Here is a 26,526-nt window from a genome sequence, read left to right on the forward strand (position 1 = left end):
GCTTCAGCTCCTTGTTTTCCGCCTTTAGCACACTTATCTCTGCTCGCGCATCCTTATACATGCGTTGGAGCGGAGCCAGTTGGGCGTTTACATGCTGCACCTCATTTGTCCTACTCTGCAGCCGGTTCGACAAATTTGTGACCGCCGTCATGCTTTCCACACATGCCTTCAAAGTATACTGATTGGCCTCCACATCTGACTGCACTGCCATTCTTTGCTCCACCGACCGCATCGGAAAGTTCAACGGAGCAAACTCCGGGGCGCTTGGTTGAGTTTCCAGTGCCACCGCACCAGTTCTCTCTCTCGTTGACTCGTTGAGGTCGGGAAAGAGGGTGAGCAGCCCGCGGGAAGACGATGAAGCCATTTTCTAGGCACCAGAGTGTTACACAGTATCTCTCTCAGAAATCTCTCTCAGAATATCTCTCGCAGGTTTTTTGCCTCAGCCTCAGCCTCTGTCTTATAGCCGAGGCCGCCACGCGCATCGCGCGCCTCTTACCACCAGCCGACAAACGGGCACGCAAGCCAAGGCGCCCACGTGCCTCGCCATCATGTCCGGCACACCTTTTGATGAATTGGGCACGCCTTTTGATGGCACGCCTTTTGATGGCACGCCTTTTGACAAAATTGGGCACACCTTTTGAGGGTGCCACTTTTCCAAGGGTCCGACAAGACTCTATAAACTGTCCCGACATTTGATACCGGTTAGCTTTTTCAAGGGTCCGACAAGACTCTGTAAACTGTCCCGACATTGATTCCGGTTAGTTTCTACAAGGGTCCGACAAGACTCTGTAAACTGTCCCGACATAGATTCCGGTTAGTTTCTACAAGGGTCCGACAAGACTCTGTAAACTGTCCCGACATTGATACCGGTTAGCTTTTTCAAGGGTCCGACAAGACTCTGTAAACTGTCCCGACATTGATTCCGGTTAGTTTCTACAAGGGTCCGACAAGACTCTGTAAACTGTCCCGACATAGATTCCGGTTAGCTTTTTCAAGGGTCCGACAAGACTCTGTAAACTGTCCCGACATTGATTCCGGTTAGTTTCTACAAGGGTCCGACAAGACTCTGTAAACTGTCCCGACATAGATTCCGGTTAGTTTCTACAAGGGTCCGACAAGACTCTGTAAACTGTCCCGACATTGATTCCGGTTAGTTTCTACAAGGGTCCAGCAAGACTCCGTAAACTGTCACAACAGTGTCCTCTACCACGTTATGACACCCCCATACAGTGTCATCTACCACGTTATGACACCCCCATACAGTGTCATCTACAACGTTATGACACCACCATTCAGTGTCTTCACCAATGGTCTGACACGACCATACAGTGTCTCCTATCCTTTTTTATTTTTCTGTATTTTCTTGTTTTGTTCCTCTCTTCAAACTCAAGTTGGTTAGTTTCTATCCTCCTTGAGTTTGCGGGGGGCTGTTAGAATTTACCATCACCTACCACCACCTACTCCTCACCTACTACATTCACCCTCTCCTATATAATGAGCCACTCACCATTTGTAATACACAACAACACAATACATCAATCAATAATAAGTTCATCAGATACATTTATTCTCTCTGTATTTTTCTCTTTATACATTGATTATTTTACAGAGCATACCACTGATTTGTATTACATGATCTACATGTGATGCAACTTAAAGAAAAGCTAGCACAAGTTTTATCAATCATCCCAAATGTTAAAAAATTAGGTGTGCATGTAATCCATAAGGTGCTAACTGTTTCAGCAAGGATGAAGATACATAGGCATGCAACAGCTTAAGGTGCAAGTGGAGTAGCAAGTAGCAGAACTCATAGAACAATCAGCAAATATTTACCATGCATTCCAAAAATAATGTTCGAGGCAAACGACTTGTATAAGAACTTTTTAATAAATAGAAAATGTCTACTTGGATCAAATGACATGAACAAAACAATTAAAATCATACTTCATACTTTTCCCTGTTTTCCCCTTGAGAGAAGTATCCCTAGCAACCGAGGAGACGTAAACACCATATCCCATGCTTTCCCCTCCTTCCTCAGGGAGAACATTCAGTAGTTTCCATTCTCTGAAGACATGATGAAAATATCCATCATGCAAATTTAACCTATTTTTGGTTAAGACTTGACCCCTTAGACAAGATAGTGAGAGGACTATGGCATGGCCCTCTCTCTCACTTAAAGAAACAAAAATAAAAATACCAAAATTTAATTTAGTCTACATACATTCAACCACTAATACTTAAGCACAAATGTAACTTTTTTATCACACTAACCAGTGCCAAGTTGCTGAAAAAAGTCCGCAGCAGCGGCAGTAAGGGGATCAATGTCAGGACATACAACATAGTAAGTCATCTGCAACATTTAATGAAGAATTAGAAAAAATAAAAATAAAACATTGTAGAATCACTTGGGAAATAAAAAATGTTCAACACCACTTAGTAGGATCTCTTGAGTGGTGAATATAAAGAAATCATAATGAAAATGTGCTAAAAAATTGTTTTTCACAACTGGTTTTATATAACTTACAGGTTTTTGCAGAGCATATGGTTCAAGAGGAGCCTTTTCCCAGAGTTGCAGAGAGCTTGCTGACGTCTTGAGCCAATCATCCTGGTACCTATTGCACAAACCAATATTTTTCCTTATCCCATGTGCAATTACAGTAAACTCTTACAGAAAGAAGGCCATGTTACCAAACCATCAACATACACAACAAGAGATATGCAAGCAACAAGAAAGATGTAGAGCATAGAAGGAAGAAAAGGGTAAATCTGAAATTTCACATGGATTCCAACAAAATAAAGAATTACATGGAGCATATGTAGGGAATCTTCTAGTGGAGTTTAGGGTTAAGTTGAGTCTTCATTTTATGAAATTTATAGGTTAGTATGCTGCTGGATAGCTTCTTTTTCAGTTTTTATTAGGTTTTAGTAAAGTAATCTAAGGCAAATGTGTTTTAAAAAAATAATTTGGATAAGAGTTCTAGATGAAGCCTACGGATCTCATGTGTCAAGAATGTTATCAAATCATTACATGTGATTTTATTTAGGTCCAAAATGTTTGAATGGTCAGAATTTTATAGTTTTCATGTATTAATCCTAGAAAAATTAGAAAAAGTCCAGCAACCTATAAGTATCTATGTAATAATTCTAGTCAATAGATGAGTTAGATTCAGAGAATTCATGTTTAAAACTGTGCGATGCATTACACAGACTCGAGTAATTTCCAAGGAATTCTAGACCAGATATACAAATGGTTCTTCTTCCTGCCACTAAACCAACAGGTTATTTTTCTCAGGGCACTATTTGCAGCCCCAAAACAGCACCTCTCAACTCCAAGACCTTGGCCTATTGAGCGCCAATTAACCCTAATAACTTTAGCGTTTGATTTTATACTTCAAAGCAGCAAATTAGCTATTATCCATCAAACCAAGCCAATTTTCACCATTTTCCATTTAGAAAGACTAGAAGCTTTCTCCTAAGGTCCTACCTAATATAGCCCTAACCCTAAAATCTTCACAAATCCAACCATAGGCAACAAGACATAGGTTTCCTCAAGCAATATTCTGTCATGGAAACCATCATTCAATACTCTCCCAATTAACATTATCAACTAAATCGTAGCCACTCAGAAAATTAAGTCATAATATAAATCATAACAACTTTTTCTAAATTATTCCTGCAGTTGTAGCTTTTTATAGAAACTACGGGACTTACCTAGTCCTGTTTTGCCTGCAGACACCCATGAATCATTCTTTTTTTTTTTTCTTTTTTTCTTTTTTTTTTTGATAAATGAGTATGTGGACTTTATTGAGAAAGCAACAAGATGATCCAAAGAATACAAAAACCCCAAAGGGGACAAAACACACCCTTTAACCCATAACCTCATCCAAAAACTCTAAAAAACCAAACATATCCGGATCAGTTTTCACCTCTAACCAACTATACAAAACAGCCAGAAGACACACTCATGAATCATTTTTATTTCTTCAAAACCACGTGGGGGCTTTTTGGCTATTTTTTAAAGTCGGTAAAGTGCTCCAAGGTCAAACCACAAAGGGGTAAAATGGAGTTTGCCCCTTTATATACTTAATAAATGTCATCAGTTACTACTATTTCTAAAATTTGGATTACTATTATCAAATTTCCATGAAGATAGACATTGTAGTTTCATTCATTAAAGGAGTTTTTGTCTTTCACATTCAAAAGACTGCATGAAGTCTTCTAATAAACTTTAACCGAGTGTCATTATCATATATCAATTGTAATGTCCAACTTCTACTTTTGTCATCTATAAATAGCATACTAGTTGCATTCTCTTTTACTATATAGTGAGAAAACAAAAATGTTCAATTAATTCTTGGATCTTGACAAATTTGTAAAAATTGAAAATTAAAAGTAACATTAAAACAATGGTCAGTATGTGTAAATCCCCACTATAGGACTTTCATGATCACGATGCATACCCCACGAGTATAGCAGGCAATGGTAGTACAAACAGGGTTGGCCTAAGACGGAAACCCAGCTGCTGCTCTGACTCTGATGCACAGCTTTCTTGGCTTGATCTTCTTTGGCTTATCTCATCCACCCTAGCTCCATCTGTGGCAGCAATGGACCAACTGTTAGTACATCGAAAATGTACAATATCATTCTATAATGTAAGCAAATGCATACCCTTGAGGCATGAAGAACCAACAACAGAAGATTGGGATGGGCTTAGTGATTCCCCAACAGATAAAGTTACAGTATTTGAAGAATCTCTACATTCACCTCCAGTGAGTTCAGCGGAAAATCCATCACCCATGGTTCCTGCATCTCCTGATTGACTGCGGCCTTTGCACCAATCAGTGACAGACAATGGGCCATCCAAAGGGCCAAAAGCAGATCTCAAGGCTGTTTTAATGTCCGATTGCAGCAGACCAACAACAGATGATACATGAACCTGAAAAATCAAGATACTCTGCATAAGAACTATTGCATCATGAAAGCTTCTCAGTGTGTGATGGGCAGGTGGGAGGGTGTGTATTTAGGGGGAGAAGTATGCTTACGTCAGCTAAAAGTGGATCCACTAGCTCCACACCAGCAATATCCAGTGAGTGACATGAAGCCAAACTTCCTCCACAACCTGCATGGACCATAGAAGGTCCACAAGCAAATCCGCGCCTCCACTGCTCTTGTAATGCAAGCCAACCGTAAGGGCCATCACCGCAATCAGCATCAAGCGCCACATCAACAAATGAAGTAGCTTGTTGGACAAGTAATGCCAAGCCATCAAGGAATTCCTGAAGTGGTTGCCTCATCCCGAACGAAAGCATACCTTCCTCGTTGGACAAATGGGGTGGTAAGGGTGGGCAAATTTCCATACTTGGTGACATATTAGGCTTTGCACCTTTAGGAACTCCAACAGAGCGCCAAACACCTACAGGAGCATGAAGTGGACCATCTAGCAGTCCTCCATCAATATCACCAGCTATTCTAATTGGTATAGATTCTTTCTTTTTCACCTCGTACTTAGCAAAAACATTGTCCGTAGTGGTGCTTGGTTCACCATGCAGTTGATTCTGAACTGCACTTCCAGTTAACCTACTCAAGCCCATAGGCAGAAGGCTGCTAGAAGATAACAGGGTATGTCGAATCCTGCACATTGAAGCTTGGAACATAATGCATTCAACTTCAGTTGCAAGCAAAGTTCTCGTAGACATGAGAAAATTTTCTGCTCCAAATGTTGCTTCATTCATTTTCTTCTGAACGGAATTGACAGCATTTGTAGAATTGAAACCAGGGAATGAAGACGGCGCTGCCACATCATGTTTAGAAACACCATTGTTGCAAGCAAATATCCTTTTTTCATGCTGCCCTTTCCTACTTTCAACAATAGTATAATATTTCTTTGAATGGAGAGTGGCACTTGAATCATGCCTGCTGGGACATGCTTTTGTATTTAAAGTCATGCCAGACTTCTCATCAGATCCGTCTAAGCAAGGAGAGGAAGGTGGTGTTGCACAATATACATAACATTTCGGGCTTGAACTCGCACTGTCAACTTTTCGAGATTTAGGAATGTATGGGCTCCTGAAAATTGGTGTTGAGAACTCACTAGTCGGGGTTTCAACAGCTCCATATTCTGGAGCAAATGTCATCAGTGCTTCAGCTTTCATTAAATGGACAAACTCACCCGTAGAGGATGCTGGAGTACAGTTAACTGCACCTGAAGACATGGGATTCTTTGGGGCTTCCTGACTTTTGCTAAGAGACTCCTCTGTCGCCACTGGAGGAGGATTAAACATATCAAAAGATGGAAAACCTGCAGGCAAAAGCATCTGATCTGCAACATCCATAATCCCAGTACCAGGACTGCTACCCACATCTCCAGAATCCGGTACAGAAAACATAAGAGCCTGCGATTCAGCAGTTCCTGGGGGCTTCACCAAGTAATGGATCATAATTAGTTTCTTATGATAAATCATATCATTACTAAAGGAAAACATCAATAAGAAAACAGGAAGCCAAACATCAAAGTAATAGAAGATATATAGTACAACTTACAAAGATGAAACAGCAGAGCAAAGAATTCAAAAGGAAAAATATTGAGGAACAGGATTCAGTTCATTCATCAAGTGGAACTAAGTTGGCATGGGAAATTCAAATCAGAAAATTCAAAAAATACACATCCTCAAAACAATAATGAAATAGGGGAAACCTATAAAGCCTTAAGAGTTGTATAAACACAGGCCATTAAGTATTGTAACATAAATTACAATATGTGCTACAGAAGATGTATTGTATATCAACCATGTAAGAACCTAGTAGAACATAATGGCCCTGTTTGGTAGGGCTTATTTCAGCTTTTAGCTTAATTTAAGCTTATTTTGATGTGTTTGGTTCAGCTTAACAATACAACTTATAGCTTTTTGTAAGTCAAAAATCAACTTATTCTTTGAGTGGGGGAGGAGAAGCTTAATTTATAAGTCAAAAATCTGCTTATGTTCACAGCTATAAGCTATAAGCTGTTAGGCTATAAGTTATAATCACTTTCTCACAGCTCTACCAAACGGGGTCAATATCTGTTTAGAATCAACTATCCCAATTACTAGTAAGTTTCAAAAATTTTGATATCATGATTGATCATTTGTGGAAAATATCACCCAAGAGACAGAGAGAGGCAATTTACAAGCAATATAATTTTGGCTACCTACGATCCACAACCACAATTTTGTACAGATATTGAATAAAATAGAAGTTGCCATCATTGCATCTGTAATGATAGGAATTACCTCCCCAAAAGGCAAAGCATCATTTTCAAAAAAGTCACCAAAATCACCAAACTCAGAGAGAAGTGCCTGGATATCCATGCAGACACCTCGGTCATCATCATCCCAATCCCAATGCGATCCAACATCATTTGCAACTCCAGTAATCGCTGAATTGTTAACTTCAACAGAACCATAATCAGACTGGTATGTATCTTGCATATGAGCATTTGCAACCGTACCAGCTTGACCAAAAGACCCAGCCATCCCTGTTCTAGGACGCTTGGAAACCTGCAGAGAGAATATGATATCTTATATGCCAACTGCCATAAATTATCACAAATAAAGAAGAATTAGAATGGAATAAAATACTCAATCCTGGCATTCAGATCAGAAAAAGCATTCTCGTAAAACATTCTCCAAGTCCTTGGTCTTCCCTCAGTTACTCACATCACATATGGTATATGCTTCCTATCATATCATATAGACCTTTCTCACAAATAAAATTTCAGGTGAAAAAATGTTCAAGAAGACATCTCTCTTATGAATCCTACTGCTGGAACCATGTAAAAATACCACTATTCTCAATTCAATTAAACAATTTAACTTTTGCCTTAATAAGAGAGTGAACTACATCCATCACTTTTACATATATATGGCAAACATATATATAAGATTTATGGCATAAATTTGATACCCCTCTGAGGTGATTTTTCCAAAGAAATAAAAATTTAAGGTTGAAATTCCCAAAATTAATGCAAGACAACACGTTCAAATTAAAATTAAGTAAATAACAATGCATGCACCCACATTTGCACAACTATATCAGTAAAAAGACACATGTACACATCAAAAAATAAGATGTTGAAATTTTTTTCATGAATGTAAAAAAAAAATACAGTACCGATTTGGGGCCATCTATCTGCAACTGATCACTAGATAAACCTGACTGTCTACATGTTAAAGAATCAGCATCTGCCTCAAGCTCACCAGTTCCTGTGCTCATCTTGTAATCACTATCACTAGATGTGCTACTAATGCTGCTGATGCTACTGCTATTACTATTGTTACTACTATGATAATCATGTTCAGAGCGGATTCCATTGGGTATTATCCAAGATCCATCCACAGAATCTATCTCACTGGCACTGTTGAAATCAAAATTGCAGTTAGAGAGGATGAAATGAAACTTCAGAGACCAATTCTCAACACCAACATAATTAACTATACGATGAACCACACATGAATGACCAACGAACAAACAGTGATACATAAATGCACTAACCAATGCATATAGAACGATGAACCAAATAATGATGGCCCTATCCAATTTTGCAGCCAGAATCTGCAAGATAACCACATCAATGTTAGATGTAACATACAAGTGAAGTTTAGAACCTCAACAAAATAACAGGCAGTTTCACCAGTAGACCGACCACAAAAGGATTCTTCAATACATTGAACCTCAAATGGTGTTGGTACCAAAAGGCATCAGACAACTCAACCTTTTAGTCTACCCTCACAGACAGATCGACCAGGGAAGGGAGAGGGGTCCATGAGAAGCCCAAAGTGGATAGCCAAACTGAATCCTGTATCATTGGCTTAAGCTTCATTTGATCAGTCCAATTAGATTGGATCCACCTGTTCTCCCCAATTTACTCACCTGCCCTCATCTAGGCAAAGCTATAAGACACTGCATTGTTTATTGGTATAAAATGCAACAAAAGGCATGCAGTAATATATATATATATACCTTTTCAGAGAAGACCTAGCAAATGACGTCTGTAATACTGGAACAAGCACTGCCTCTGTTGGGTAGATGAATTTCCTTTCACAAACTGAAAATTGATCTGGCGACCCCTTCTGAACACCACTTATCACAGCAGAAGATTCAGTCATATGATGCTTGGGAAAATTCTTTTTCAAATTTGAGTTCTGTTGCAGTGGCTTGTCATTTCCAGTAGCAGGGCAACCAAGGGTAACTTCAACGTAACAACTTTGCCCTCTAAGCTGGCAACCAGAAACTTGTGAAACATGGCCTGGCAGACCTACGATTCCATTTGAAGTCCTAAACTTGTTGGAACTGTTCAACCATGTGAATAAAACGAAGAAACAAAGATCAACACAAGCTTCGTACTTAAATAAGATGAGTAATTTATTTGACATGAACAAGAAGACGTATGTAAGTGCATCAAACAAAATATATTTATGATAAGAGAATAATACAACCTTAAATAGACTTGCTTCACAAGGTCACTTGGACAACATCCAGTAACCCTACCACGCATTCCATGAGGTGAGACAATTACTGCAGAAACAGACAGTACAAAGTGAAATCACTACAAAGATTGAATGGCAGTAAAGTTTCCATACCAAGAATCTTTTAATCACAGAAATGATTAAAATTAGTAGGTACGTAACTAACATGCTGAGGGAGCAACAACAAGATCAACTCCCATTGTCGGAACATAAGAATTAGCATTAAAGAGCTACTGCATCGTGAGCTAAAGCGCTAAAACCCCATGAAACTAACAGACAATGGAAGTTGATGCATCAAGTACCAAAACCACACCAACACTTACTTTCATCCAACAATGTTTCTTAAGTTTGGTCTAACCTATAGTTACGAGGAAACTCTCTTTGAAAGGGAAAATGCATACAAAAGCGCATTTATAATATGGTTATGATACTATTATGAAAATTACGGGTAAACTCCAAAGAAACGAGGGAGAATCTGGAAAACGCTATGGTAACTACTCCAAAGAACCTTACAATTATAATAAATTTCATAATTATTTCCATAAATGATTCTCATTTGTTTCCTTATTGTTTCTCCTTATGTTTCAATTTTAGCATCTGATATGTTCTATTAATGTATCTATTCAAGTATTGATATAAGTTTAAATTTTCCACGAAGCTTTTTTAATGCTCCCTTTCCCAGTTTGAAAAGGTTTTTGCAAGAATTCCTATTAGATTTCCCTTTGATTTGTAATTGTTTACCTACTTCCAATCTCCTACATATTTTTAGGTTGTATTTCCCACTTTTGTTTCTCCTATTGTTTCCCACTTCTCATATTTGATCTAACCCACTAACCAGTGAGATTTTTGACAAAGTAATGCCAAGTATGAAATTAAACATCAAATAACAAAGGAAAAAACAGAAGGAAAAAAAAAAACAAAAACAAAAACAAACAAACATAACAAAAACAAAAACCAAAAAATACGAAACATGGGCTTCTTACACCCAATTCAAGGTAAGTTTTCCATCAAATCATAAGAATCATGTCGCCAAACCTTATATTATCATAAGGGTCATCTAGTTATTCAACTTGGACCAAACAACTCATTGAAGTAGTCATTGTTTTGTTACACATCCTGTCCTCAACCGCTCACTCGCTCCCCTCCCCCCTCCAGGTTACCCAAAACAGAACAAAAACAATAAAAATAAAATTAAAAAAACAAATAAGTACCAAATGCACTCATTTTTACAATATTATTATCCCTCACATAGCCACTAAACCATCTCAACATCCTTATGATACAAGTCCTCATTTATAGACTACCAAATTCCTCAACGACATGACATTTTATATCATAAAGTGGTATGGTCCAAGTGATTGCATTATTCAACAATCCCTTCCAATGCTACAGAATTAGCTCAAACAGATTAGTGCATGATATGGTCCAAGTACGGGAACAGCTAGCCTTGTGTGTACGCTTGTGTGACGATTAGGCATGCTTCAAGTTCATGAATCCCAGCACCGCAGACTGATAGGATCAACATTGGGGTTGACGGGTAGTAGGCTGTTTTATGACCAAGCCAGATCATAGTGCACCAGCCCAACTTCATGGCCAGGATACGACCTTCTCTAATTTCAAATCAATAGCAACCCCCCCCCCCCAAAAAAAAAAAAAAAAAAAAACTTCCTTCCTACTTTCTGTGTCAAAAACTACCTGTCTAATTAGTATTTATTTTATGCCATGACGCAAAAACTAAATATAAAAAGTAAAAAATAAAAAAGAGTCAGAAAAATTAGCTGACAGAGTCATAAAAAAAATTCTACCGACCAAGAACTATGTGTTCAAACAAAAGTTCACATGACAATACCAACTAGCGTACACAGAAACCAACCTGGAAGACTGTCACCAGAGTAATTAGAAGAATGATTCAATATTTTCTCCATGTCACCACTTGAAAGTGCCCGGATATGCCTAAACACAAGTAGAACAAATGCAAATTAATTCACCAATTATAGCATAAATGTTTATCAACCTCAAATACAAATAGATGCTATGCCATTATGACCAATAAAAGGTATGAAAATTTCACGAACTTTGCAGATATTATAACGTGGACAAATATTGCCTCTTCAGTGGCAGCAAAAATGAACTCAACCACAGGCTGGCCTCTCCTACAAGATTACCAACTATTAATTAGCTAAAATCAGAAGCCAAAGTGATTAATACAATAGAAACCAAACTTCATCACAAAATCATCAAAAAAAAAAAAATGAAAAGGGTCATAATGACATCAAAAAAGGGCCATAATTCCACCAAATCCAAAAATAAAGTAAGGATACCTGAACACAACCCCAGATTAATACATTGAACAAATAAATGACGTCGTTGTCCTTGATAATAATTGAAAATAAGCTTATCAACTACGTGTAAATTAAGAAAAAGAATAAAATGTTTTCCAAAAACAAGAGACGGCAATGATGTATAAATGTTAAAATTATTAAACTAAGCACAGAATCCTCCATACCTGTGCTTCTATGAAATCTATTGGAAGGAGAGAGAAAAACACAAATATGCACATCAATGGGAAAATTTCCCCAAACAACACGTAAAGAAATGCAAATAAATCAATAGGATCCGAACTCTTTCTTTAGAATGATTCATATGGAACCACCATCATTACATTTCCCCAATTAAATTTTCTCTATTGGAAACCTCAAACTCAGACTTAAACAGGCATGCCCCTTTCTTTTCATAGCAACCAAGAGAGAAAAAACACCAAGGGAAATTGGTTTTTGGTGCCTTTGTGTTTGATGTTCATAATTTGAGACGAGTGAGACAGAAGGAATTTTCATGGAAAGGAAGTTCCACTTTCAAAATTGAAAAATAGATTCCTATCCCTTTTGTACAGTTAATTCTTGGGTATTAATGATCATCCTTGAACTAATTTTTGGATTTTGTAGAGATTTTTTAGTAAGTATTATGCATCATATGTCTAGAAGTTTTGTTGTTCTTGTTATATGACGTATATGGGTGGCACCCGCTTGGTTCCTCTTCCCAAATAAATAAAATCCCAAAAGGGAGTTCATGCCATGCAAGCATCAGCTATTGCGTTAGTTAAAGACACGCGATTTGGGTACACTGAAATCTTCAGCAAGGTCGTGGGACTTTGGGGTCTTGTGATTAGATGGCTAGAGACAGAGGTGTCACTCAGCATCTCGCCCCCACGAGTGTCACAAACTTAAGTCAACCTTAATGAGAGGGAGACTGCGCCACTAGGGTAGTGTACGAAGACTGGTGGATAAAAACAAATCCAACAAACTTATACGATCTGACACGTAAGGTAGCATATTTTGATTGAGGGGTGAACAGAAAATAAGCTAGCATACCCCCCCCCCCCCAAAAAAATAAAAAAATAAAAAAATAAAAAATAAATGGGAGGTATGAGATTTCTACAACCCTAGAGAGCTCATCCCTGAGCTCCGTAGTTTGTGCATTTGCTCACATCATGGTGCTCTCTCTCTCTCTCTCTCTCTCTCTCACCCAGATATTTCATTTGTCCTTGGCATCCATGACATGTTCCACACTCCAATGACCCTCTGTCACCTAGTCAGCACTACCTACAATAGCAAGTCCAAATAACATGCTCTTTGCTCATTTTTCTTATAACACCATCATCATGTCTCAATAAGAACCAGTTGATCAGTCCATATCTTTCCAAATCTAACCCACAAGTTAATCCTTTTCCACTCTTGCAATCCCTAAACATTTCGGTACTGTTTGGTTTAGTTTTTAAATTAACATTTGGATCAAAAAATCAAAGACCATGTTTGATTTATCAATTTTCAAAATTGTTTGGGACACGGCCGGGACACGCGTGTCCAAATCTGGACACACCATGGGATCATCTTCCGAGGGATTCGATCATCGATCACTAAGGGCTTTGTCCCTTGAGGGCTTCGATCATCTTCGTCTCTGTTCTCTCTCTCTCTCTCTTCGATCGTCTTTGTTCTCTCTCTCTCTTTCTCTTTGTTTGCATATAATTTACTTTATATAAGATAATTGATCATATATAATAAAAGAGAGAGAGAGAGAGAGAGAGAGAGAACAGAGACGATCCCAAGCCCGGGTAAAGGAGAAAGGTTGTGTGTTAGGTAGCCGACAGCCAACACGTAAAAAAGCCGCTCGGATCCCTCATGACAATGAATCCTACTTTGAATCATTTAAATGCTAGGTCGTTCCCCTCAAGTGACGCGTTACGCCTGCCTCCGGGTGTCTCGAAAAGTGCGCAAGGGGCACCGCATCGACGCTTGGGTGCAGTAAAAAATGGGCAAAGGTTCCCGTGTTTTTTTGAACGAACGCGGGTAAAAAAGCTAGTCCAAGACCATAGGTTTAGGGTAGCCACTTGGAATATAAGAACCTTAACTGGTAAGACGATGGAATTGGTAGATGTTATGATTAGGAGGAAAGTTAGTATAGCTTGCGTACAAGAAACTAAGTGGACGAGTGAGAAAGTTAAGAAAATTAAAGATACCGATTTTAAACTATATTTTAGTGATAAGGATAGGCGCAGGAATAGGGTAGGAATCATAATTGTTAGGGATTTTGTGAAGAATGTAGTTGCCGTCATTAGGAAAGGGAATAGGATTATGTTAGTTAAACTAGGTATTGGAGGGAATATAGTGAATGTTATTAATGCATACGCCCCTCAAATAGGATTAGATGATCAGACTATGGGGGATTTTAGGGAGCAAATGGATGAGATCTTACATGAGACACCCGTAAGAGAGAACCAAGTTATAGGTGGAGATTTTAATGGCCATGTAAGCATAGATAAACTAGGCTATGAAAGGGTGCATGATAGATACGGTTTTGGTGACAAAAATGAAGCTGAAGAGAGTATCTTAGATTTTGCGTTGACTTCTGACTTGGTGGTGGCTAATACTACGTATAAGAAGAGGGAGAAGCATTTGATAACCGTTAAAAGTGGGTCAATTAAGAGCCAAATAGATTACTTCTTAGTGAGAAAAGTGGACCGCCTAAAATGCAATGATTGTAAGGTGATTTCTGAAGAGAGCCTAGCCTCTCAACATAGGATTTTGGTACTGAATTTATATTTTAAAGGGCAATACCAAGCTAGGAATGATGGTGGGTGTCATAGAACGAGATGGTGGGACCTAAAAAGGGATAAATTAGAAATATTTAATTATAGAATGGATAAGGAAAATACTTGGGACTTGGAAGATGATGCTAACACTATGTGGAACTCTATGGCCAATTGTATGAGGAGAATCTCAAGGGAAGTGCTTGGAGAGTCGAAAGGAACGAGACCCAGCTCTAAAAAAATTTGTTGGTGGAGAAAAGAGGTTCAAGCGGTAATTAAGGCAAAAAAAGAGTACTTTAAGAAGTGGCAGAATGATAGAACTAAGAAAAACCTTAAGAGCTATAAATTGGCTAATAAGGAGGTCAAAAAAGTAGTGAGGGAGGATAAGTTGAAAGCTTATGATGACATATACACTAAACTAGATAGAAAGGTGGGAGAGAAGAGGATATACAAACTTGCTAAGATACAGGAGAAGAAAACAAGAAATTTTAATCAAGTTAAGTGCATCAAGAGTGAGTATTCTAAGATGTTGGTGAAGGATGAAGAGATTAAGAAAAGATGGAATAACTATTTTGAGAAACTATTAAATGAGAAACATAGAGGTACGTCAATAGGGAAAAAATAGCCAGTAATACGATAAACCAAGACTATAAATTCTATCGTAGGGTTAGGAACTTTGAAGTGGAGATTGCACTTAAGAAGATGAAATCAAATAAGGTTTTAGGACACGATGATATCCTTATTGAAGCTTGGAAGTGTTTGGGTACAACGGGAGTTGCTTGGTTGACTAGGTTGTTTAGCAAAATTTTGTTGTCTAGGAACATGCCTGATGAATGGAGGAAAGAGTATTTTAGTGTCAATCTATAAGAATAAAGGAGATGTCCAGAATTGCAACAACTATAGAGGAATCAAGCTAATATGTCACATAATGAAAGTGTGGGAGAGGGTGATGGAACGCCAATTGTGAGATATAACAGAGAAGTCAGAGAAGTCAGAGAATCAATTTAAGTTTATGCCTGGCAGGTCAACAATGGAAGCGATCTATCTTTTGAGGAGAGTAATAGAAAAGTATAAAGAAAAGAAAAGAGACATTCATATGGTGTTTATCGACCTTGAAAAAGCATATGATAGAGTGCCTCGAGATATAATATGACGGGTGTTAGAGAAGAAAGGGGTGACAAAAAGTTACATTTATGTGATTATGGACATGTATGAAGAGGTGGTGACCACTATTAGATCATCTACTGGAAAGACAAATGAATTTTCTATCATTGTAGGGTTACACCAATGATCTACCTTAAGTCCTTATCTTTTTGCTTTAGTTATGGATGAGTTGACGACAAATATTCAGGATAACGTGCCATGGTGTATGCTTTTTGCAAACGATATCGTGCTAGTGGATGAGACTAGAGAAGAAATTAATACAAAGTTGAAAATTTGGAGAAAAACACTTGAATTTAAAGAATTCCGGATAAGCAGAACTAAGCCAGAGTATATAAATTGTAAATTTAGTAACACTAACAATGAAAGAAGAGGAGAAGTGAAGATTAAGAACCAAGAACTACTTAAAAGTGAACATTTTCATTATTTAGGGTCAATTATCACAACAACGTGGTAGATTAATGCGGATGTGGCCCATAGGATCAAGGCGGGATGGTATAAGTAAAGAAGTGCGTCTGGGAGACTGCGCGATAAACGAATACCCACTAGACTAATAGGTAAGTTCTATAAAACAGCTATTAGACCAACGATGTTGTATGAGATGAAGTGATGGACAACCAATAAACAATATGTAAATAAGATGAGTATAGCTGAGATGAGGATGCTAAGGTGGATGTGTCACAAGACTAGACAAAACAGAATTAGGAATGAGTGTATTTGGAAATGGGTAAGAATAGCACCCCGATAGAAAATAAGTTGAGAGAGAATCGATTGAGATGGTTTGGTCACATTCAACGCAGACCAACAGAGACAGTAGTGAAGAGATGTGATACAGTGACAGTGAATGAAAATGTTAGAGGACCAGATAGGCCTAGATTAACATTGGCTAGCGTTGTAAATAAAGATATAGATCTACTTAATTTGACTAACGAAATGGCATTTAATAAAGCCATGTGGAGAAGAAGGATTTATGTAGCCGACCCCATTTGATGGGCCTTAAGTCTTGGTTTTGTTTGGTTTGGTTTGGTTTGGTTATATAATATATATAATAAAATTTATAAATTATAATTTTTATCACATAAAATAAAATATCTAATTGTTATTTCTTAAAATATCATATATAATAATTTTTGTAAATTATTATTTTTTAACTTTTTAATATATAATAAATAAAATAAATCATCCAATTATTTAAAAGAAATCTAATTAAATCATATATAATAAAAAACTTATAAAATAAAATATCTAATTTTTCTTTTTATTTATTTTAACATATTTTATTATTCCTTATTTGTTATATTTTTTTATTTATAAAATATATACCAATTAAAAATAAAATATAAATTAACAATAGCACATTATTTAAAAAATATAATAAATAAATAAAATAATTAATGTGTATTAAAATAAAAATATTTATAAAAAAATTAAAAAATTTGCTCCGTGTCTCCATTTTTTAGAAATTCCCGTGTCCTATGTCCGTGTCCGTGTCTGTGCTTCATAGCTCAAAACTCTTTTCAAAAACTAAACCAAACATTTCTCATGTACCAGACAACCTCCAAAGCATACTGCCAAAACCTTGTCCTATGACAGCAAATACCACATTAAAATCAATAGCAAGAAATTTCCTGACAATAATCAGAGTTATCACCCTGTAAATAGCAAGCTGCTTTAAATTTTTTCCAGATCATGATATGAAGAAATGCCACAAGTCAGCACCCTATTGAATAACATTGGGCATAGTCTTGACCCCAGAACAAGAGTCAAAGTTTTTTATGTAGATTAGCACATGTCATGTGTAACATATTAAATGTAGCATGCAGGTAGATGACATTAGAAGTACAAAAACTCAAACAATAATGAAATATTAAAATTCTGAACAATAGAAACCATCATAATTGATACTAAACCCCTTACACTCAAAATAAGACATCTATTAAAATAAACCTGTAAAGTTCTTCACTTTGTGAAAATGGACGGTATTTTGAAAATACATCACCAAATCTCATGTAGGAAAGTCCCAACAGGGCTCTGCCAATTCCAATAAATTTTTTGTCAATATGTGGCCATTGAAATAACTAAATAATGATAACAACTCAGAAATGCACAAATATACCTTTCTATACGATTCCTTATAGCCTGAGATAGAGCAGCTGCAACCTCTTCTGAGTCTCCAGGAGCCAACCAGAGCCCAGATGCAAGAACTTCCACCACAATTTTAAAAATAAATAAATGCTACAATTACTAACTCAGATGTCTTTTTGAAAACTACATAAGGTACTTGATGCAAAGAAGAAGCTCAAGGAATGTTAAATTCAAAGAAGCAATGATATTAGGACATTGGCATGATTTCATAAAGAAACTGATAGGAATTTTATATAATTATGTTTCTTGTATTATTAGAGTATTATTTTATGATTATTTTTATGTTTTGTAGGATTTTTAGGTCAAGGGTATTTTGATAATTTTCATTATTGTTGTCATGGGCTGTAGGGGGTGCGCATGAGTCGTCTTGTGGGTCAAGTTATTTAATTAGGTTTTATTTATGTTTCTTATTTAGTCTTAAATTAGTTTTAGAAGTCAAAAATATTATAATAGTTTCTTTTTTTGGTTCTAATTGATTTAGGAAGTCTCCTAATTCTATATAAAGCCATGTAATGCTTATAATTCAATAGAGTTTATATTTTAGAGAATTTTTCAAAGCTTTTGAAGCTTGGATTGCGTGATGCAACCCTAACCCCTAGGTGTGATGCCTAAGGGATTCTATGAGTGATTCTATGAGTGATTCCTAGGCCTATTTTCTTCTTCTCCTCCTTTCTTTCTTAAATTTCAGCACTTTCACCGCCCCAGAACAGCCCTTACAGCGCTGTCCCTATTCGTCCTACATCAGTACTTGATACAACTGAACGGAAAAAATGCAGTCCTCCCCAAAAAAAAATATAAAGCTTTGTAAAATTAATTTGAGTCGAGTAGAGGAGTGTAATTCTATAATTAAATAACATGAAGAAGTTTTGAAACAATTCAGAAATAAAAGAAACTTTTATAAATAAAAAAAAAAAAACAGAAAATCCAAAAAAAATCTATAATTTTATTTGAAGTTATGAGGACAAATATACCTCTTAATCTAGATACAGCAGCCTGAGCAGACTCTACAACTGATGAATTACGCCCAGGGAGAAAAAGCCAGAGCTTAAGTTTCTCATCTGTGCATTTCATACAAGCAATCAGTAGTTAGAGATCTAGAGCCTTGAGATGGTAGCATGTCTTAAACCACCACTTATAATGTTTACCGGGGTTGTGGAGGCCCTGAGATGGATCCCAGGGTCCAACAAAAGAATTGGTCCATGTGCTGAGAAATCCCTCCTTCTGCAGCTGGATATGGGATGAAAGCACCGCTAGAGTAGCAGCATCTCTCTGCTCCAGTTTCGCACTGCCCAAATAGCAAGAAAATTCTAGTTTTAACAGTGAACTAAAAATGTATCAAAGCATATATTTCTAATTCCACATTAAGAAAAATATTCAATAAGACTTGAAAATGTCATATTGTCCGAAAATCAAACCTTTTATCAGGCAAAGGGTTGAGATCAGACTCATGAGGGAGAAACTGAAACCACGATACCTGATGAAAACCTCCCTGTAGAATTGGTCAATATGAAAAGCAAAAATAATGAATAGAAGTTGGCGAAAGCAATAACCAAGCGCCCATATCAGTGGGTCACAGCATGCATAATAAAAATAAAGTCAGACCACATTAACAGAATGAAACTATGCAGCAAGAAATACCCCAAACTTGCCTTAATCTCATACCCCACATATTGAAACTCTGACCTAACTTGCAATTCAGGTTCTTCAGGCCCCTCAAAAGGCCTGACTAAAAATCATCACGAAAAGAGCGAAAAAATAAGATAACTTTAGTGTTCTTGGTGCATAGCAGCCAACAAGAAATGGGGCAAATTTGGAATTTAACATGACGCAAACCGTGGACATTTTATAGCAATATTTAGGGTTAAATTTGAGTCTTGTTTTGTGTTCTATAGGTTAATTGATTACGGGTATAATTTTACTTTAGAGTTTAGTAGGCCTGTGTGAGTCAAGGCCAATATTTGCTGGACATGCCATGGGTTTTATTTTGGGCAAATTTATATTACCAGGTTATTTTATGTGGTTTAAATTAGGTTCAATTTATTAGTGTGTCCACCTAATTGACAAACAAGGCTTAGTTTGGTTATTTTTTAACCGATCAAAAAAATAGTCTAAAACATTCTAAATAGTTCTTAGTTTTCTAATTCAGAATATTAGTTCTAAAAATATGCAAGTGAACAAAATATAACAATTAACAGTTGTCATGTCACGTTGTAGTAGTTGATCATTATGAGCCAAGTTCATTTGGGTTATACCCCCATGGCACAATACAATGAGTTTCTATACCTATCAGAAAGAAAATAAATATATAACTCACTAAAATCTATAGGATCCAATGTTATTTTTTAAAGAAATGAAAAAGAAACATATAATAAACTTAGGCAAGGCAAGAATCATACAATTTTGAAGACATTTGTCCACATTACTTAAACACGCTGAAGCCCTCGTTGTGATGAGTACTTGTCAACCCTCCAAATGTCGTAGCCTGGAACTTACATTGAATTCCTTGAGCATATCTCCATACCAGAAAATTGGATGTGCAATGTTAACTAGGCAGACCAACTGGAAACCAACTGGAAAAAGAAATCAAAGTCAATCATTATGCATTCCATTAAACATACTAGTATGTCAATGAAGAAGAAAGAATTTGCAAAAATTGTATTCATTTTTCTTTTTCCTTTTTCTTTTTTATCGGCAACAAAAGAAGCTTTATTGACGAGGAAGCAAAAACAAACTACAAAGAACTGACAAGTTGTCCACTCCAAGAACCAAGGACCATTACATCAAAACAAATAACCACAAAAACCCTATACATCACAAACAAGTTTCCAACTCTAGAAATGAAAAAAATGGGACCCCTTTAAAAATGAGGCAAAGAAGACACCCAAATCAACACCCAGTAACACACTTTGTCCCACAACACCTCAGCCTCCTTGAATTTGTCGTCAACAATTCTTGCATTCCTTTCCAACCAAATGCCCCAAAAGATGGCAAAAACGACACACCTCCATAACACTTTTGCTCTCTTCTTAAGAATGAAAACCTTGGAACTCAATTAAGAGCAAATTAGCACGCTCCCCTGGGTATCCATTTTTCTTCCTTTTAATCCAAACACGTCCAATGGGATGTTTTTCCTTTTTTATCCTATCTGCATAAATTCTTTTAAAATATTTACTTCAAAAAACAAATCTAAACTATCTATTTCAAAAAAAAAAATGTCATGTTTTAGAAAACTGGTGAGATTAAGACTATGGATAATCTATTCTAAAAGATTCTTCAGTCGATTTTGTCGTCACATCATCGACATTCTCATCAAGCTATTTCTTTTGACAAATCACATGGTTTTCATGAAATATAAGTTCTATTTTTAGTTTATCTACAATCATTTAGATAAAAATTACAGCAAATGTAAATTCATTTTCTCAGAAAAATAAATGAGCTCTTTTAATTTAGCAACATCAATACGCTTGTCTTTTGATAGAAAACTTTTACTAATTAAATTCATAGCGAAAAATATATCATACCAAATAGCCATGTCGAATAAGATTTAATTTAACTCACAATTTTCAATCTCATATATTGTTTAACAATTAGCTTTACTGCTTCGTTTTATGACCTTTAACCAGTTTTTGCTAATTAAAGTATCCCTTATTTTTAGAGTTCGGATTATTATTGCACTCTAGTTGCTACTTTTTTCTAATGGTTGATAAAATGTCAAAGCATTACAGTATATAAAGCTTAGAAAAAATGGGGCTCTTATAATTGGGGGCCTTATGCAATGGCTTTCTGCTTAAGTCAGCCCTAGTTCTTTGTTAACAAATTCATGGTTAAACTTTTGCATTCCTATATTATGATGTTGTTAATTTTCAAAATTCATACAATTCAAGCCAAATATATTACAATCTTAACCCATACATACTTATAGAAATATTGATTAAACCAGGATACAACTCATGAAACACATTACACATACAACTATAGATTCAAGAACTCAACACACATTAAGCCAAAATTTCTACTTTCTCCCACTATATTCCTAAAGCTAGAAATCATGGCTGAACAATAAATTATAATGGTTAATTCTTCAATAACAACAAATTTTACAAAAAAAAAATAAGGTAATCTAAGACAAGAATTACATCATCAATATAGTATCTAAACAGATATATTTAGATATAAACACATACATCCAATACAAAAATTTAAGGATCATTTTTCGATTTGACTTAAAATTCATCAACTATCCATCATTGATCTCTCACAATTATATATATATATATATATATAATGGATGGAACCCCTCCAAAGCCCGCAATTTGGACCCAACCCTACAGAGTAAACCCTAGATATGTGCAACCACTTGCAAACCATAAGTATCGGATAAAAGGAGGTGTAAACTTTTGTATTTTATTAGAGAAATACTAATAATCAGGTTTTAAGAAGCATTTTGAGGAGCATTTTCCAATACGATTGTTGCCACTTTAATGCTTAGTTATAAGAAGCCAAGAGCTTCATCAACGCAAGTGATTTATAGCAGTTTGTAGACGTTTGTTCTCAACAGTCTTCTCAATATCTTAAGATTGATTTGTTAAATTATAGCAGCAATTGACAGCAACTCTAGGGCATCCGATTGGAAGGCAAAATACATGATTTTTTGTTCGAGAGTATTCCAACCAACGAATTTGGAACTAACTAGAGCCTAGAATCTAGAAAGCTACAGCCATTTTTATCATCTCCAAAGGTTGGTTTTCAGAGCCTTGAATTGATGTAGTCCAGATTTGCTATGTGCACGTCTGACCTCGTCAAGCTCAGGTATAAGTAATCCCAGATTTATTGTCGCAGACTCAAATCTTTAACCAAAGATGTACAAACTTGTTTGGATCCAACTCTACGAGCTTCAAAATAACGTTGTTCGGGAGGAGCTGAAGTTTCAATGTTATGGGTAGAAGATTCCTTAGTTGTACAACCTTAAATATTTTGAGAACCTCCTTTCTTAAAGAATGGATCAAGTATTTAATTTACCATGAATAACTTAACTACAATATATTCTCATTGAATAACCTAAAGGCAATTAAAAATATTAATATAAATGTCTGCAATCCTATTTCACATCATCATAAATAATTATTATGAGGCTATATACCATCAATTTAATAGAAAATCTCTAAAAAAATAATCCTATTAAAGTGGATCTACAGATAAGGCAACTCAGATCAGTTGTCTATGACTTCGTAATGCCTTTCTGTTTATAATTAATCACACCCCCTAGCCCAAAAATAAATAAAAAAACGTGTTTACAACCAACACCTTTATTTGTAAATTGACCAAGACAAGTATATTAATTCAAAATTCAAACCAATCCCCAAAATATTTACCCAAATCAACCAATTGACCAGAATAACTCTTTGCTTTCCTAAACACCTATTTTGACCCCAAATAAATTGACTAAATTTTCCCATAAACAGTTTATACTCACAGGATATCATGAATACACCATTGGAAAACTTTAAGATGGGTTTTTCCCTAACCAATCACCTTATTAGCAGCCAAACCAAACAGAAAATGTGATGTAACAGTTATATATGAAAAATCAGTTACATCCTATGAACATACAACTTAAAAATTATTTCATACAAGCATACAGAACTAAAATGTAACAGAAAATGGAAGATGCAAGTGCATTATATGAGCCAAGTCAGTATATATTTAAATAAAATATACAAAAAAATCAACAATCATGTCCAAGTATCTTGCCCAACACAGCATCAGTGAGACCAGTAACATTGAGCAACCATTGAAGTGGAAAAAGAGAGAGAAAATGATAGAGGAAGCAATACCAGACAGCGATCGACGACCTCCGACAAAGCTTCGACCGAGTTCCGGCGAAGGGTTTTTCTTCTTCTCTCGGTTAGGGTTTGCTCTTCGACTTTTTCGCTTGTACAAATTGTTGTTTCGTCTTTCTGCTGCAGAGAAGTCTGTGTTATTTTATAATTACACTTTGACACCGCTAAAGGTTTTTGATTTTTCCTTTTTGACCCTAATCTCTACCTGTTTTACGAATCTTCCATAATTGGGTTTTTTTTTTCTTTTTTTATTTTATGTTGAGACAAAAATAATTAAAATTTTAAAAGCATCAATTACTTTAATTAAAATTTTCTTTTAATTCTAATCTTTGTGCGAAAGTTGTTTTTACAAAATTTATAAGTTAACTAAAAATTTAAAAATAATATAATCAACATGAAATTAAATTAAATTAAATTTTTATATAGGTTTTGAAAAAATATAATATGCCCCCACAAATTTAACATAATTATATTAAATTTTCTTAAATTTTAATTTACATAATATTTTAACTCTTTTTTATTTTTTTATTAATAATTTAGAGTTATATGGATAAAAAATTAGTTCTCATCCCTTTAAATGATTCTTTTATGTTTTTCTATTATCAATTATATTTTATTTTTTTGTTTCCTATGTTGATTTTTTTTATAGTGAAATAAGTTATATTTTTATACAAAATGAAATCATTAATAATCTAAAAATAATATATATATATATATAATACAATATACTTATGATTTGAAAAATCCTCTTGTTTAATTTAAATATATTGACATCTAAGTGTTAAAATAGATTTTGAAAATTTTACATAAATAACTCTAAGGTTTAATCCTTATAACAAATTAAACTTTATATTCCTAATTTTATCAAATAAAATGAAGAGGGTCATTTACAACTCTGCACCAAGCATAAGCAGAACAAGGGAAAGACTGCAAGCCCAAAGGCGACGCTTGGGCCTAGTAACTCTACGAGATCAGATCGTCAATCCTAAGCACGAGTTTGAGCCGAGCTAGTGTTTAATGGCCCAAATCGTGTGGGCCAAGCGTTTACTTGAACCAGAAAAGAACCACCAAGGGACCAAACATAGAGACCAAGTATGATCTTAAGCCCAACGGATCGAGTGATCCTATAGCGATCTCAATTTTTAACCCGTCAATTGTTGTATTTCGGACTTGGATTTAATGTTTCCATATTGTTGTTTACCTCTTGCCTCCCTTGTATCTCTTAAAATTGGCCTTTGGGTTTGTTGTGGTTGTGTTTGGAATAGGTTAGTTGCTTGTTTTTCCCAAACTTTGTTGCCCATAATTTTGGTCCTCCACTCGAGCGGGCCTTCTTGTGCTCGAGTGAAAGTTGCAAACTTTCAATACTTGGCACGTCTGCAAAAGTACTGAAGGAGTGTTTTTCAGACTCGAGCGGCATTTCCTAAGCTTGAGCGGGTAGACACTTGAGCGTCTTTCCTTATGCTCGAACGGGTTGTCTGTTGTTTGAATAAATACTAAATGTGCATATTCTATGCTCGAGCGGGCCAATTTTGCGCTCGAGTGAAACAAAACTTTGTGTCTGACGCTCGAGCGTCAACTTCTCCGCTTGAGCAGACTATGCGTATATCATATCGCGAAAGTGATGTTTTATGTCACTTTTTCGGTTCTTTCTCTCTCTAAAACTTTCCAAAAACCTATATTTGGACATTCTCTCTCTAAAATATACTCTCTCTCTACATTTTGGCCTTGATTCTTTGATCTCTACACCCTTGTACCTTTGAGAAAAAGTTAGAACATCTCAAGGTCTACATTTCTACCCAATTGGATTTGGGTTTCATCATCTTTAAAAATAAAATAAAATAAAATATCCCTTTAAAAGGAGAAGAGAAGACATTGAAGCCCAATAATTACCAAGCATGGCAATGTAATGCACAATATTACCAATGGCTAAACCCTTTTTATCATTGTGAAGCATGGCCCAAAGCACTACGCACCAAGAATGAAAAGGCTCCTCAATTTGGACCTTGTTATTGATTAATGAGCCCATGTCATTTTGGGCACTTCAGTTACCATTAGGCTAAATCCTTTCAAATTCCTTAACCACCATCATATTTGAATTTGACCTATTAACTTCAACCCAAAAAGCTCCTTCTATATTTACAATTAAATTATAGCCATGAATCAAGACCCTCTTTGTAATCCTAATGAATTCACTGCTTCAAGACTGGTCAATCTAAAAATAAAAATCTTTTGTTCAATCTTGAAATCCCTATCTCTGTTCTTGTACATTGGTTCAAGCAACATGGTGTTCAAAGTGGTCCAAAGAAAGGGCTAAAAAGTAAGGATGCAAATACAAGACGCAAATAAGATATTATACAAACGTGCCAACAAGGCAATTTTCAAGAAAACGAAACAAGACTGTGGGTGAGGTATGGTCATCAAGTAAACTCCACTTGAGAAATTAAATAAATATATAGATATAGTTAGATACATAAATCCCACAATAGTCTATAGTTGTAAGTTTTCATTCCCAATAATAAACATCAAGGGGTATTCAGCTAGGTTTTTAAGCCAAATAAATAATAAATATGACAAGTACTGAGTATACAAATGAAACAACAGGGTCAAGATGCCCAGAAAAATAAAATCATTTTTCGAATCCAAACATCCTAACATAACATAAATAATCAAGAAAGAAAGAAAGCAAAAGGACAGATAGTAGGAGTGACTAATATTGTAGCATGATAATTGTACGGGGGTGAAATATCCTTTGCTTTCCGTATTCCTTGAACTCAAGCTTCACGTAGTGATGTCT

At 35.8% G+C, this 26,526-nt stretch overlaps 1 protein-coding gene across 2 annotated transcripts in view; it reads right to left on the reverse strand.

The window, feature by feature from the left end:
* GCT (RNA polymerase II transcription mediator) overlaps positions 1–23,892 on the reverse strand; it is a 32,425-nt gene extending 8,533 nt beyond the window's left edge. Inside the window, exons 1-19 of one of the 2 annotated variants that reach the window (XM_028238984.2) lie at positions 23,727–23,892; positions 20,289–20,462; positions 19,308–19,381; positions 19,038–19,177; positions 18,864–18,950; positions 17,864–17,951; positions 17,695–17,778; positions 11,579–11,656; positions 11,377–11,456; positions 9,474–9,552; positions 8,998–9,327; positions 8,530–8,589; positions 8,149–8,392; positions 7,269–7,535; positions 5,043–6,416; positions 4,765–4,936; positions 4,461–4,593; positions 2,525–2,612; positions 2,272–2,350 (exon numbers count right to left, since the gene is read on the reverse strand). In XM_028238984.2, coding sequence (XP_028094785.2) covers positions 2,272–2,350; positions 2,525–2,612; positions 4,461–4,593; positions 4,765–4,936; positions 5,043–6,416; positions 7,269–7,535; positions 8,149–8,392; positions 8,530–8,589; positions 8,998–9,327; positions 9,474–9,552; positions 11,377–11,456; positions 11,579–11,656; positions 17,695–17,778; positions 17,864–17,951; positions 18,864–18,950; positions 19,038–19,177; positions 19,308–19,381; positions 20,289–20,312 — 3,481 coding nt within the window. In that variant the 5' untranslated portion in view covers positions 20,313–20,462; positions 23,727–23,892. Of the gene's footprint in view, positions 1–2,271; positions 2,351–2,524; positions 2,613–4,460; positions 4,594–4,668; positions 4,937–5,042; positions 6,417–7,268; positions 7,536–8,148; positions 8,393–8,529; positions 8,590–8,997; positions 9,328–9,473; positions 9,553–11,376; positions 11,457–11,578; positions 11,657–17,694; positions 17,779–17,863; positions 17,952–18,863; positions 18,951–19,037; positions 19,178–19,307; positions 19,382–20,288; positions 20,463–23,726 lie in introns of both variants that reach the window. The other variant, XM_028238983.2, reaches the window with a different exon arrangement.
* Positions 23,893–26,526: the final 2,634 nt, after the last annotated feature.

The sequence above is a fragment of the Camellia sinensis genome, chromosome 1, assembly GCF_055761805.1.
Source record: "Camellia sinensis isolate YWXY chromosome 1, ASM5576180v1, whole genome shotgun sequence".
In the NCBI taxonomy this organism is placed as follows: domain Eukaryota; kingdom Viridiplantae; phylum Streptophyta; class Magnoliopsida; order Ericales; family Theaceae; genus Camellia; species Camellia sinensis.